Below are 12,408 nucleotides of genomic sequence, written 5' to 3'. Positions count from 1 at the left end.
CCCTCTAGCCCTAATAGGTTGTAATCTCTAGGTACCTCCCTCTCTCCCTAATAGGTTGTACTCTCTAGGTACCTCCCTCCTAATGGGTTATAATCTGTAGTTACCTCCCTCCTAATGGGTTGTAATCTCTAGGTACCTCCCCCCTAACGGGTTGTAATCTGTAGTTACCTCCCTCCTAATGGGTTGTAATCTGTAGTTACCTCCCTCCTAACGGGTTGTAATCTGTAGTTACCTCCCTCCTAATGGGTTGTAATCTGTAGGTACCTCCCTCCTAATGGGTTGTAATCTGTAGTTACCTCCCTCCTAACGGGTTGTAATCTGTAGTTACCTCCCTCCTATCGGCCTGTAATCTGTAGTTACCTCCCTCCTAATGGGTTGTAATCTGTAGTTACCTCCCTCCTAATGGGTTGTAATCTGTAGTTACCTCCCTCCTAACGGGTTGTAATCTGTAGTTACCTCCCTCCTAACGGGTTGTAATCTGTAGTTACCTCCCTCCTAATGGGCTGTAATCTGTAGGTACCTCCCTCCTAATGGGTTATAATCTGTAGTTACCTCCCTCCTAATGGGTTGTAATCTGTAGTTACCTCCCTCATAATGGGTTGTAATCTCTAGGTACCTCCCTCCTAACGGGTTGTAATCTGTAGTTACCTCCCTCCTAATGGGTTGTAATCTGTAGTTACCTCCCTCCTAATGGGTTGTAATCTGTAGGTACATCCCTCCTAATGGGTTGTAATCTGTAGTTACCTCCCTCCTAACGGGTTGTAATCTGTAGTTACCTCCCTCCTATCGGGCTGTAATCTGTAGTTACCTCCCTCCTAATGGGTTGTAATCTGTAGTTACCTCCCTCTAGCCCTAACGGGTTGTAATCTGTAGTTACCTCCCTCCTAACGGGTTGTAATCTGTAGTTACCTCCCTCCTAATGGGCTGTAATCTGTAGGTACCTCCCTCCTAATGGGTTATAATCTGTAGTTACCTCCCTCCTAATGGGTTGTAATCTGTAGTTACCTGCCTCCTAACGGGTTGTAATCTGTAGTTACCTCCCTCCTAATGGGTTATAATCTGTAGTTACCTCCCTCCTAATGGGTTATAATCTGTAGTTACCTCCCTCTAGCCCTAACGGGTTGTAACCTGTAGTTACCTCCCTCCTAACGGGTTGTAATCTCTAGGTACCTCCCTCCTAATGGGTTATAATCTGTAGTTACCTCCCTCTAGCCCTAACGGGTTATAATCTGTAGTTACCTCCCTCCTAACGGGTTGTAATCTCTAGGTACCTCCCTCCTAATGGGTTATAATCTGTAGTTACCTCCCTCCTAATGGGCTGTAATCTGTAGGTACCTCCCTCCTAATGGGTTATAATCTGTAGTTACCTCCCTCCTAATGGGTTGTAATCTGTAGTTACCTGCCTCCTAACGGGTTGTAATCTGTAGTTACCTCCCTCCTAATGGGTTATAATCTGTAGTTACCTCCCTCCTAATGGGTTATAATCTGTAGTTACCTCCCTCTAGCCCTAACGGGTTGTAATCTGTAGTTACCTCCCTCCTAACGGGTTGTAATCTCTAGGTACCTCCCTCCTAATGGGTTATAATCTGTAGTTACCTCCCTCTAGCCCTAACGGGTTATAATCTGTAGTTACCTCCCTCCTAACGGGTTGTAATCTCGAGGTACCTCCCTCCTAATGGGTTATAATCTGTAGTTACCTCCCTCCTAATGGGTTGTAATCTCTAGGTACCTCCCTCCTAATGGGTTATAATCTGTAGTTACCTCCCTCCTAACGGGTTGTAATCTGTAGTTACCTCCCTCCTAATGGGTTATAATCTGTAGTTACCTCCCTCCTAACGGGCTGTAATCTGTAGGTACCTCCCTCCTAATGGGTTATAATCTGTAGTTACCTCCCTCCTAATGGGTTATAATCTGTAGTTACCTCCCTCTAGCCCTAACGGGTTGTAATCAGTAGTTACCTCCCTCCTAACGGGTTGTAATCTGTACTTACCTCCCTCCTAATGGGTTGTAATCTGTAGTTACCTCCCTCCTAATGGGTTATAATCTGTAGTTACCTCCCTCCTAATGGGTTGTAATCTGTAGGTACCTCCCTCCTAACGGGTTGTAATCTGTAGTTACCGGGGCGGTTCTGTGTGCGGAGGATAGTTGCTGCAACAGGGGGAAGGGCGTCCACTGGATGGGTTCTATGGGCCAGCTGCACACAGACAGGTCACTGGCTTTCCCAGAATCCAGTGCACACTCCGCCAGGCTGACCTTGCTGACCGCCCAGCCGTACTGGGAACTGGAGGGGAGAGGGAGACAAGGGGGAACCATGACAACGTTTTACTGTAGTTCTCTCTCATACACCTGTGTTACAGTATGTGTGTATTGTCTCTGTGTGTGTTCTCTCTGTGTGTGTATTCTCTCTCTCTGTGTGTATTCTCTCTGTGTGTGTTCTCTGTGTGTATTGTCTCTGTGTGTATTGTCTCTGTGTGTATTGTCTCTGTGTGTGTATTGTCTCTGTGTGTGAATTGTCTCTGTGTGTATTGTCTCTGTGTGTGTATTGTCTCTGTGTGTGTGTGTATTGTCTCTCTCTGTGTGTATTGTCTCTGTGTGTATTGTCTCTGTGTGTGTATTGTCTCTGTGTGTGTGTATTGTCTCTGTGTGTATTGTCTCTGTGTGTGTATTGTCTCTGTGTGTGTATTGTCTCTGTGTGTATTGTCTCTGCGTGTATTGTCTCTCTCTGTGTGTGTATTGTCTCTGTGTGTATTGTCTCTTTGTGTGTATTGTCTCTGTGTGTATTGTCTGTGTGTATAGTCTCTCTGTGTGTATTGTCTCTGTGTGTGTATTGTCTCTGTGTGTATTGTCTCTGTGTGTATTGTCTCTGCGTGTATTGTCTCTCTCTGTGTGTGTATTGTCTCTGTGTGTATTGTCTCTTTGTGTGTATTGTCTCTGTGTGTATTGTCTGTGTGTATAGTCTCTCTGTGTGTATTGTCTCTGTGTGTGTATTGTCTCTGTGTGTATTGTCTCTGTGTGTGTATTGTCTATGTGTGTGTATTGTCTCTGTGTGTATTGTCTCTGCGTGTATTGTCTCCGTCTGTGTGTATTCTCTCTCTCTGTGTGTATTCTCTCTCTCTGTGCATTCTCTCTGTGTGTATTCTCTCTGTGTGTGTATTCTCTCTCTCTGTGTGTATTGTCACTGTGTGTATTGTCTCTGCGTGTATTGTCTGTGTGTGTATTCTCTCTCTCTATGTGTATTCTCTCTCTCTGTGCAATTCTCTCTGTGTGTATTCTCTCTGTGTGTGTATTCTCTCTGTGTGTGTATTCTCTCTCTCTGTGTGTATTGTCTCTGTGTGTGTATTCTCTCTCTCTGTGTGTATTCTCTCTCTCTGTGCATTCTCTCTGTGTGTATTCTCTCTGTGTGTGTATTCTCTCTGTGTGTGTATTCTCTCTCTGTGTGTGTATTCTCTCTGTGTGTGTATTCTCTCTCTCTGTGTGTATTGTCTCTGTGTGTATTGTCTCTGTGTGTATTGTCTCTGTGTGTATTGTCTCTGCGTTTATTGTCTCTCTCTCTGTGTATTCTCTCTCTCTGTGTGTATTCTCTCTCTCTGTGCATTCTCTCTGTGTGTATTGTCTCTGTGTGTATTGTCTCTGCGTTTATTGTCTCTCTCTCTGTGTATTCTCTCTCTCTGTGTGTATTCTCTCTCTCTGTGCATTCTCTCTGTGTGTATTGTCTCTGTGTGTGTATTCTCTCTCTCTATGTGTATTCTCTCTCTCTGTGCATTCTCTCTGTGTGCATTCTCTCTGTGTGTGTATTCTCTCTGTGTGTGTATTCTCTCTCTCTGTGTGTATTGTCTCTCTGTGTGTATTGTCTCTCTGTGTGTGTGTGTCACCAACTTGTGTGGGTAGACGGTGTTGAGGTGTGTTCCGTTGCTAGGGCAGGTGGAAGCCAGGGAGAGCGTGTCGTCGTGGTAACAGCAGGTGCGGTCTAGCGCCCTCCGGTGTAGCACCTCGTCGGAGTGGGTGAAAGCGGGGTTATCCAACGAGTCAGCTGATCCACCGATGGACCGCCCCCAGAAACGACCTGACAGCTCGTCAAAGTGGTTGAACCTACGGTAGCTACGCGCGCGCACACACACACACACACAGCACACACACACACACACACACACACACACACACACACACACACACACACACACACACACACACACACACACACACACACACACACACACACAGGTCAATAAAACCAGGTTTATTGACCTGTGATATCTATGACAAACACACACACACAGTCCCTCTGTCGGAAGGGAGACGCCTGTGTTTTCACACCAGAAACAGGAAGTCAGGTTTGGACAGGAAAAGGAAGTGCGATGCCAGGAAACAGGGAGGGTCAATAAAGTTGTTTCTGTAGTAACTTTAGAACCTGGTAGTGGATCAGAGAGAGACAGTACCAACCAGTACCAGAACAGAGACGGGTTTATAATGTAATACAATAGGAACCAGAACCAGAACAGAGACGGGTTTATAATGTAATACAATAGGAACCAGTACCAGAAAAGAGACGGGTTTAAAATGTAATACAATAGGAACCAAACCAGAACAGAGACGGGTTTATAATGTAATACAATAGGAACCAGAACAGAGACGGGTTTATAATGTAATACAATAGGAACCAGAATCAGAACAGAGACGGGTTTATAATGTAATACAATAGGAACCAGAACAGAGACGGGTTTATAATGTAATACAATAGGAACCAGAATCAGAACAGAGACGGGTTTATAATGTAATACAATAGGAACCAGAACCAGACGAGCGGGTTTATAATGTAATACAATAGGAACCAGAACAGAGACGGGTTTATAATGTAATACAATAGGAACCAGAACCAGAACAGAGACGGGTTTATAATGTAATACAATAGGAACCAGAACAGAGATGGGTTTATAATGTAATACAATAGGAACCAGAACCAGAACAGAGATGGGTTTATAATGTAATACAATAGGAACCAGAACAGAGACGGGTTTATAATGTAATACAATAGGAACCAGAACCAGAACAGAGACGGGTTTATAATGTAATACAATAGGAACCAGAACCAGAACAGAGACGGGTTTATAATGTAATACAATAGGAACCAGAACCAGAACAGAGATGGGTTTATAATGTAATACAATAGGAATCAGAACAGAGACGGGTTTATAATGTAATACAATAGGAACCAGAACAGAGACGGGTTTATAATGTAATACAATAGGAACCAGAACAGAGACGGGTTTATAATGTAATACAATAGGAACCAGAACCAGAACAGAGACGGGTTTATAATGTAATACAATAGGAACCAGAACAGAGACGGGTTTATAATGTAATACAATAGGAACCAGAACCAGAACAGAGATGGGTTTATAATGTAATACAATAGGAACCAGAACAGAGACGGGTTTATAATGTAATACAATAGGAACCAGAACCAGAACAGAGATGGGTTTATAATGTAATACAATAGGAACCAGTACCAGAACAGAGATGGGTTTATAATGTAATACAATAGGAACCAGAACCAGAACAGAGACGGGTTTATAATGTAATACAATAGGAACCAGAATCAGAACAGAGACGGGTTTATAATGTAATACAATAGGAACCAGAACCAGAACAGAGATGGGTTTATAATGTAATACAATAGGAACCAGAACCAGAACAGAGACGGGTTTATAATGTAATACAATAGGAACCAGAACCAGAACAGAGACGGGTTTATAATGTAATACAATAGGAACCAGAACCAGAACAGAGACGGGTTTATAATGTAATACAATAGGAACCAGAACCAGAACAGAGACGGGTTTATAATGTAATACAATAGGAACCAGAACCAGAACAGAGACGGGTTTATAATGTAATACAATAGGAACCAAAACAGAGACGGGTTTATAATGTAATACAATAGGAACCAGAACCAGAACAGAGACGGGTTTATAATGTAATACAATAGGAACCAGAACAGAGACGGGTTTATAATGTAATACAATAGGAACCAGAATCAGAACAGAGACGGGTTTATAATGTAATACAATAGGAACCAAAACAGAGACGGGTTTATAATTGAATACAATAGGAACCAGAACCAGAACAGAGACGGGTTTATAATGTAATACAATAGGAACCAGTACCAAAACAGAGACGGGTTTATAATGTAATACAATAGGAACCAGAACAGAGACGGGTTTATAATGTAATACAATAGGAACCAGAACCAGAACAGAGACGGGTTTATAATGTAATACAATAGGAATCAGAACAGAGACGGGTTTATAATGTAATACAATAGGAACCAGAACCAGAACAGAGACGGGTTTATAATGTAATACAATAGGAACCAGAACCAGAACAGAGACGGGTTTATAATGTAATACAATAGGAACCAGACCAGCAGAGATGGGTTTATAATGTAATACAATAGGAACCAGTACCAGAACAGAGACGGGTTTATAATGTAATACAATAGGAACCAGAACCAGAACAGAGACGGGTTTATAATGTAATACAATAGGAACCAGAACCAGAACAGAGATGGGTTTATAATGTAATACAATAGGAACCAGAACAGAGACGGGTTTATAATGTAATACAATAGGAACCAGAACCAGAACAGAGATGGGTTTATAATGTAATACAATAGGAACCAGAACCAGAACAGAGACGGGTTTATAATGTAATACAATAGGAACCAGAACCAGAACAGAGACGGGTTTATAATGTAATACAATAGGAACCAGAACCAGAACAGAGACGGGTTTATAATGTAATACAATAGGAACCAGAACAGAGACGGGTTTATAATGTAATACAATAGGAACCAGAACAGAGACGGGTTTATAATGTAATACAATAGGAACCAGAACCAGAACAGAGATGGGTTTATAATGTAATACAATAGGAACCAGAACCAGAACAGAGATGGGTTTATAATGTAATACAATAGGAATCAGAACAGAGACGGGTTTATAATGTAATACAATAGGAACCAGAACAGAGACGGGTTTATAATGTAATACAATAGGAACCAGAACCAGAACAGAGACGGGTTTATAATGTAATACAATAGGAACCAGAACCAGAACAGAGACGGGTTTATAATGTAATACAATAGGAACCAGAACAGAGACGGGTTTATAATGTAATACAATAGGAACCAGAACCAGAACAGAGATGGGTTTATAATGTAATACAATAGGAACCAGAACAGAGACGGGTTTATAATGTAATACAATAGGAACCAGAACCAGAACAGAGACGGGTTTATAATGTAATACAATAGGAACCAGAACCAGAACAGAGATGGGTTTATAATGTAATACAATAGGAACCAGAACCAGAACAGAGACGGGTTTATAATGTAATACAATAGGAACCAGAACCAGAACAGAGATGGGTTTATAATGTAATACAATAGGAACCAGAACAGAGACGGGTTTATAATGTAATACAATAGGAACCAGAACCAGAACAGAGACGGGTTTATAATGTAATACAATAGGAACCAGAACCAGAACAGAGATGGGTTTATAATGTAATACAATAGGAACCAGAACAGAGATGGGTTTATAATGTTATACAATAGGAACCAGAACCAGAACAGAGACGGGTTTATAATGTAATACAATAGGAACCAGAACCAGAACAGAGATGGGTTTATAATGTAATACAATAGGAACCAGAACCAGAACAGAGACGGGTTTATAATGTAATACAATAGGAACCAGAACCAGAACAGAGACGGGTTTATAATGTAATACAATAGGAACCAGAACCAGAACAGAGACGGGTTTATAATGTAATACAATAGGAACCAGAACCAGAACAGAGACGGGTTTATAATGTAATACAATAGGAATCAGAACAGAGATGGGTTTATAATGTAATACAATAGGAACCAGAACCAGAACAGAGATGGGTTTATAATGTAATACAATAGGAACCAGAACAGAGATGGGTTTATAATGTAATACAATAGGAACCAGAACCAGAACAGAGATGGGTTTATAATGTAATACAATAGGAACCAGAACAGAGACGGGTTTATAATGTAATACAATAGGAACCAGAACCAGAACAGAGACGGGTTTATAATGTAATACAATAGGAACCAGAACCAGAACAGAGATGGGTTTATAATGTAATACAATAGGAACCAGAACAGAGACGGGTTTATAATGTAATACAATAGGAACCAGAACCAGAACAGAGACGGGTTTATAATGTAATACAATAGGAACCAGAACCAGAACAGAGACGGGTTTATAATGTAATACAATAGGAACCAGAACAGAGACGGGTTTATAATGTAATACAATAGGAACCAGAACCAGAACAGAGACGGGTTTATAATGTAATACAATAGGAACCAGTACCAGAACAGAGATGGGTTTATAATGTAATACAATAGGAACCAGAACAGAGACGGGTTTATAATGTAATACAATAGGAACCAGAACCAGAACAGAGACGGGTTTATAATGTAATACAATAGGAACCAGAACCAGAACAGAGATGGGTTTATAATGTAATACAATAGGAACCAGAACCAGAACAGAGACGGGTTTATAATGTAATACAATAGGAACCAGAACCAGAACAGAGACGGGTTTATAATGTAATACAATAGGAACCAGAACCAGAACAGAGATGGGTTTATAATGTAATACAATAGGAACCAGAACCAGAACAGAGACGGGTTTATAATGTAATACAATAGGAACCAGAACCAGAACAGAGACGGGTTTATAATGTAATACAATAGGAACCAGAACCAGAACAGAGACGGGTTTATAATGTAATACAATAGGAACCAGAACCAGAACAGAGACGGGTTTATAATGTAATACAATAGGAACCAGAACAGAGACGGGTTTATAATGTAATACAATAGGAACCAGAACCAGAACAGAGACGGGTTTATAATGTAATACAATAGGAACCAGAACCAGAACAGAGACGGGTTTATAATGTAATACAATAGGAACCAGAACAGAGACGGGTTTATAATGTAATACAATAGGAACCAGTACCAGAACAGAGACGGGTTTATAATGTAATACAATAGGAACCAGAACCAGAACAGAGATGGGTTTATAATGTAATACAATAGGAACCAGAACAGAGACGGGTTTATAATGTAATACAATAGGAACCAGAACCAGAACAGAGACGGGTTTATAATGTAATACAATAGGAACCAGAACCAGAACAGAGACGGGTTTATAATGTAATACAATAGGAACCAGAACAGAGACGGGTTTATAATGTAATACAATAGGAACCAGAACCAGAACAGAGATGGGTTTATAATGTAATACAATAGGAACCAGTACCAGAACAGAGACGGGTTTATAATGTAATACAATAGGAACCAGAACCAGAACAGAGACGGGTTTATAATGTAATACAATAGGAACCAGAACCAGAACAGAGATGGGTTTATAATGTAATACAATAGGAACCAGAACCAGAACAGAGACGGGTTTATAATGTAATACAATAGGAACCAGAACCAGAACAGAGACGGGTTTATAATGTAATACAATAGGAACCAGAACCAGAACAGAGACGGGTTTATAATGTAATACAATAGGAACCAGTACCAGAACAGAGACGGGTTTATAATGTAATACAATAGGAACCAGAACCAGAACAGAGACGGGTTTATAATGTAATACAATAGGAACCAGTACCAGAACAGAGACGGGTTTATAATGTAATACAATAGGAACCAGAACCAGAACAGAGACGGGTTTATAATGTAATACAATAGGAACCAGAACCAGAACAGAGATGGGTTTATAATGTAATACAATAGGAACCAGAACCAGAACAGAGACGGGTTTATAATGTAATACAATAGGAACCAGAACCAGAACAGAGATGGGTTTATAATGTAATACAATAGGAACCAGAACCAGAACAGAGACGGGTTTATAATGTAATACAATAGGAACCAGAACCAGAACAGAGATGGGTTTATAATGTAATACAATAGGAATCAGAACAGAGACGGGTTTATAATGTAATACAATAGGAACCAGAACCAGAACAGAGATGGGTTTATAATGTAATACAATAGGAACCAGAACAGAGACGGGTTTATAATGTAATACAATAGGAACCAGAACCAGAACAGAGACGGGTTTATAATGTAATACAATAGGAACCAGAACAGAGACGGGTTTATAATGTAATACAATAGGAACCAGAACCAGAACAGAGATGGGTTTATAATGTAATACAATAGGAACCAGGCCAGTTCAGATCCCCCCACCCATCATATCCTGGTTTCCTGTCTATTTTCACTTCTCCCTCAATACTAACAAATAGATCTACTAACAGGTGTGGGTGGTGTGGTGTGGGTGGTGTGGTGTGGTGTGGGTGGTGTGTGTGTTGTGTGGTGTGTGTTGTGGTGTTTTGGGTGTGTGGGGTGTGTGTGTGTGTTGTGTGTGGTGTGTGTGGTGTGTGTGTGGTGTGGTGTGTGTGGTGTGTGTGGTGTGGTGTGTGTGGTGTGTGTGTTGTGTGTGGTGTGGTGTGGTGTGTGTGGTGTGTGTGGTGTGGTGTGTGTGTGGTGTGGGTGGTGTGGGTGGTGTGGTGTGGGTGGTGTGGTGTGTGTGGTGTGGTGTGTGTGTGTGTTGTGTGGTGTGTGTGGTGTGGTGTGTGTGGTGTGTGTGTTGTGTGTGTGTGGTGTGGTGTGTGTGGTGTGGTGTGTGTGTGGTGTGGTGTGGGTGGTGTGGTGTGGGTGGTGTGGTGTGTGTGGTGTGGTGTGTGTGTGGTGTGTGGTGTGTGTGCTGTGTGTGGTGTGGTGTGTGTGTGGTGTGTGTGTGGTGTGTGGTGTGGTGTGTGTGGTGTGGTGTGGGTGGTGTGTGTGTTGTGTGGTGTGTGTTGTGGTGTGTGGGGTGTGTGTGGTGTGTGTGGTGTGTGTGTGTGTTGTGTGTGGTGTGTGTGGTGTGTGTGTGGTGTGGTGTGTGTGGTGTGTGTGGTGTGGTGTGTGTGGTGTGTGTGTTGTGTGTGGTGTGGTGTGGTGTGTGTGGTGTGTGTGGTGTGGTGTGTGTGTGGTGTGGGTGGTGTGGTGTGGGTGGTGTGGTGTGGGTGGTGTGGTGTGTGTGGTGTGGTGTGTGTGTGTGTTGTGTGGTGTGTGTGGTGTGGTGTGTGTGGTGTGTGTGTTCTGTGTGTGTGGTGTGGTGTGTGTGGTGTGGTGTGTGTGTGGTGTGGTGTGGGTGGTGTGGTGTGGGTGGTGTGGTGTGTGTGGTGTGGTGTGTGTGTGGTGTGTGGTGTGTGTGCTGTGTGTGGTGTGGTGTGTGTGTGGTGTGTGTGTGGTGTGTGATGTGGTGTGTGTGGTGTTGTGTGGGTAGGTGGTGTGTGTGGCGTGTGGTGTGTGTGGTGTGTGTGTGGTGTGTGTGGTGTGTGGTGTGTTGGGGTGTGTGGTGTGTGTGGTGTGTGTGTGTGTGGTGTGTTGTGGTGTGGTGTGTGTGGTGTGTGATGTGTGTGTGTGTGTGGTGTGGTGTGTGTGGTGTGTGTGTTGTGGTGTGGTGTGTGTGATATGGTGTGTGTGGTGTGTGTGTGTACTGCAATGCTCTACTTTCCGGCTACCCGGATAAAGCACTAAATAAACTTCAGTTAGTGCTAAATACGGCTGCTAGAATCCTGACTAGAACCAAAAAATGTGATCATATTACTCCAGTGCTAGCCTCCCTACACTGGCTTCCTGTTAAGGCAAGGGCTGATTTCAAGGTTTTACTGCTAACCTACAAAGCATTACATGGGCTTGCTCCTACCTATCTTTCCGATTTGGTCCTGCCGTACATACCTACACGTACGCTACGGTCACAAGACGCAGGCCTCCTAATTGTCCCTAGAATTTCTAAGCAAACGGCTGGAGGTAGGGCTTTCTCCTATAGAGCTCCATTTTTATGGAATGGTCTGCCTACCAATGTGAGAGACGCAGACTCAGTCTCAACCTTTAAGTCTTTACTGAAGACTTATCTCTTCAGTAGGTCCTATGATTAAGTATAGTCTGGCCCAGGAGTGTGAAGGTGAACGGAAAGGCTGGAGCAACGAACCGCCCTTGCTGTCTCTGCCTTGCCGGTTCCCCTCTTTCCACTGGGATTCTCTGCCTCTAACCCTTTTACAGGGGCTGAGTCACTGGCCTACTGGTGTTCTTCCATGCCGTCCATGGGAGGGGTGCGTCACTTGAGTGGGTTGAGTCACTGACGTGGTCTTCCTGTCTGGGTTGGCGCCCCCCCCTTGGGTTGTGCCATGGCGGAGATCGTTGTGGGCTATACTCGGCCTTGTCTTAGGACGGTAAGTTGGTGGTTGGAGACATCCCTCTAGTGGTGTGGGGGCTGTGCTTTGGCAAAGTGGGTGGGGTTA

General features: G+C 42.7%; 1 protein-coding gene across 2 annotated transcripts in view; it reads right to left on the bottom strand.

Moving 5' to 3' along the window:
- Positions 1-12,408, bottom strand: part of LOC145859372 (uncharacterized) — a 92,066-nt gene that overhangs the window by 1,766 nt on the left and 77,892 nt on the right. For both annotated transcript variants that reach the window (XM_082958457.1, XM_082958458.1), the window contains exons 7-8: positions 3,877-4,098; positions 2,119-2,281 (exon numbers count right to left, since the gene is read on the bottom strand). In XM_082958457.1, the coding sequence (XP_082814583.1) occupies positions 2,119-2,281; positions 3,877-4,098 (385 nt within the window). The remainder of the gene's footprint in view (positions 1-2,118; positions 2,282-3,876; positions 4,099-12,408) is intronic.

Source organism: Salmo salar, chromosome 12 (assembly GCF_965601325.2).
Source record: "Salmo salar chromosome 12, fSalSal1, whole genome shotgun sequence".
NCBI classification, from domain to species: Eukaryota; Metazoa; Chordata; class Actinopteri; order Salmoniformes; family Salmonidae; genus Salmo; species Salmo salar.
Note: the sequence above shows the minus strand (reverse complement) of the source record. Positions and strands in the feature narration are given on the sequence as shown.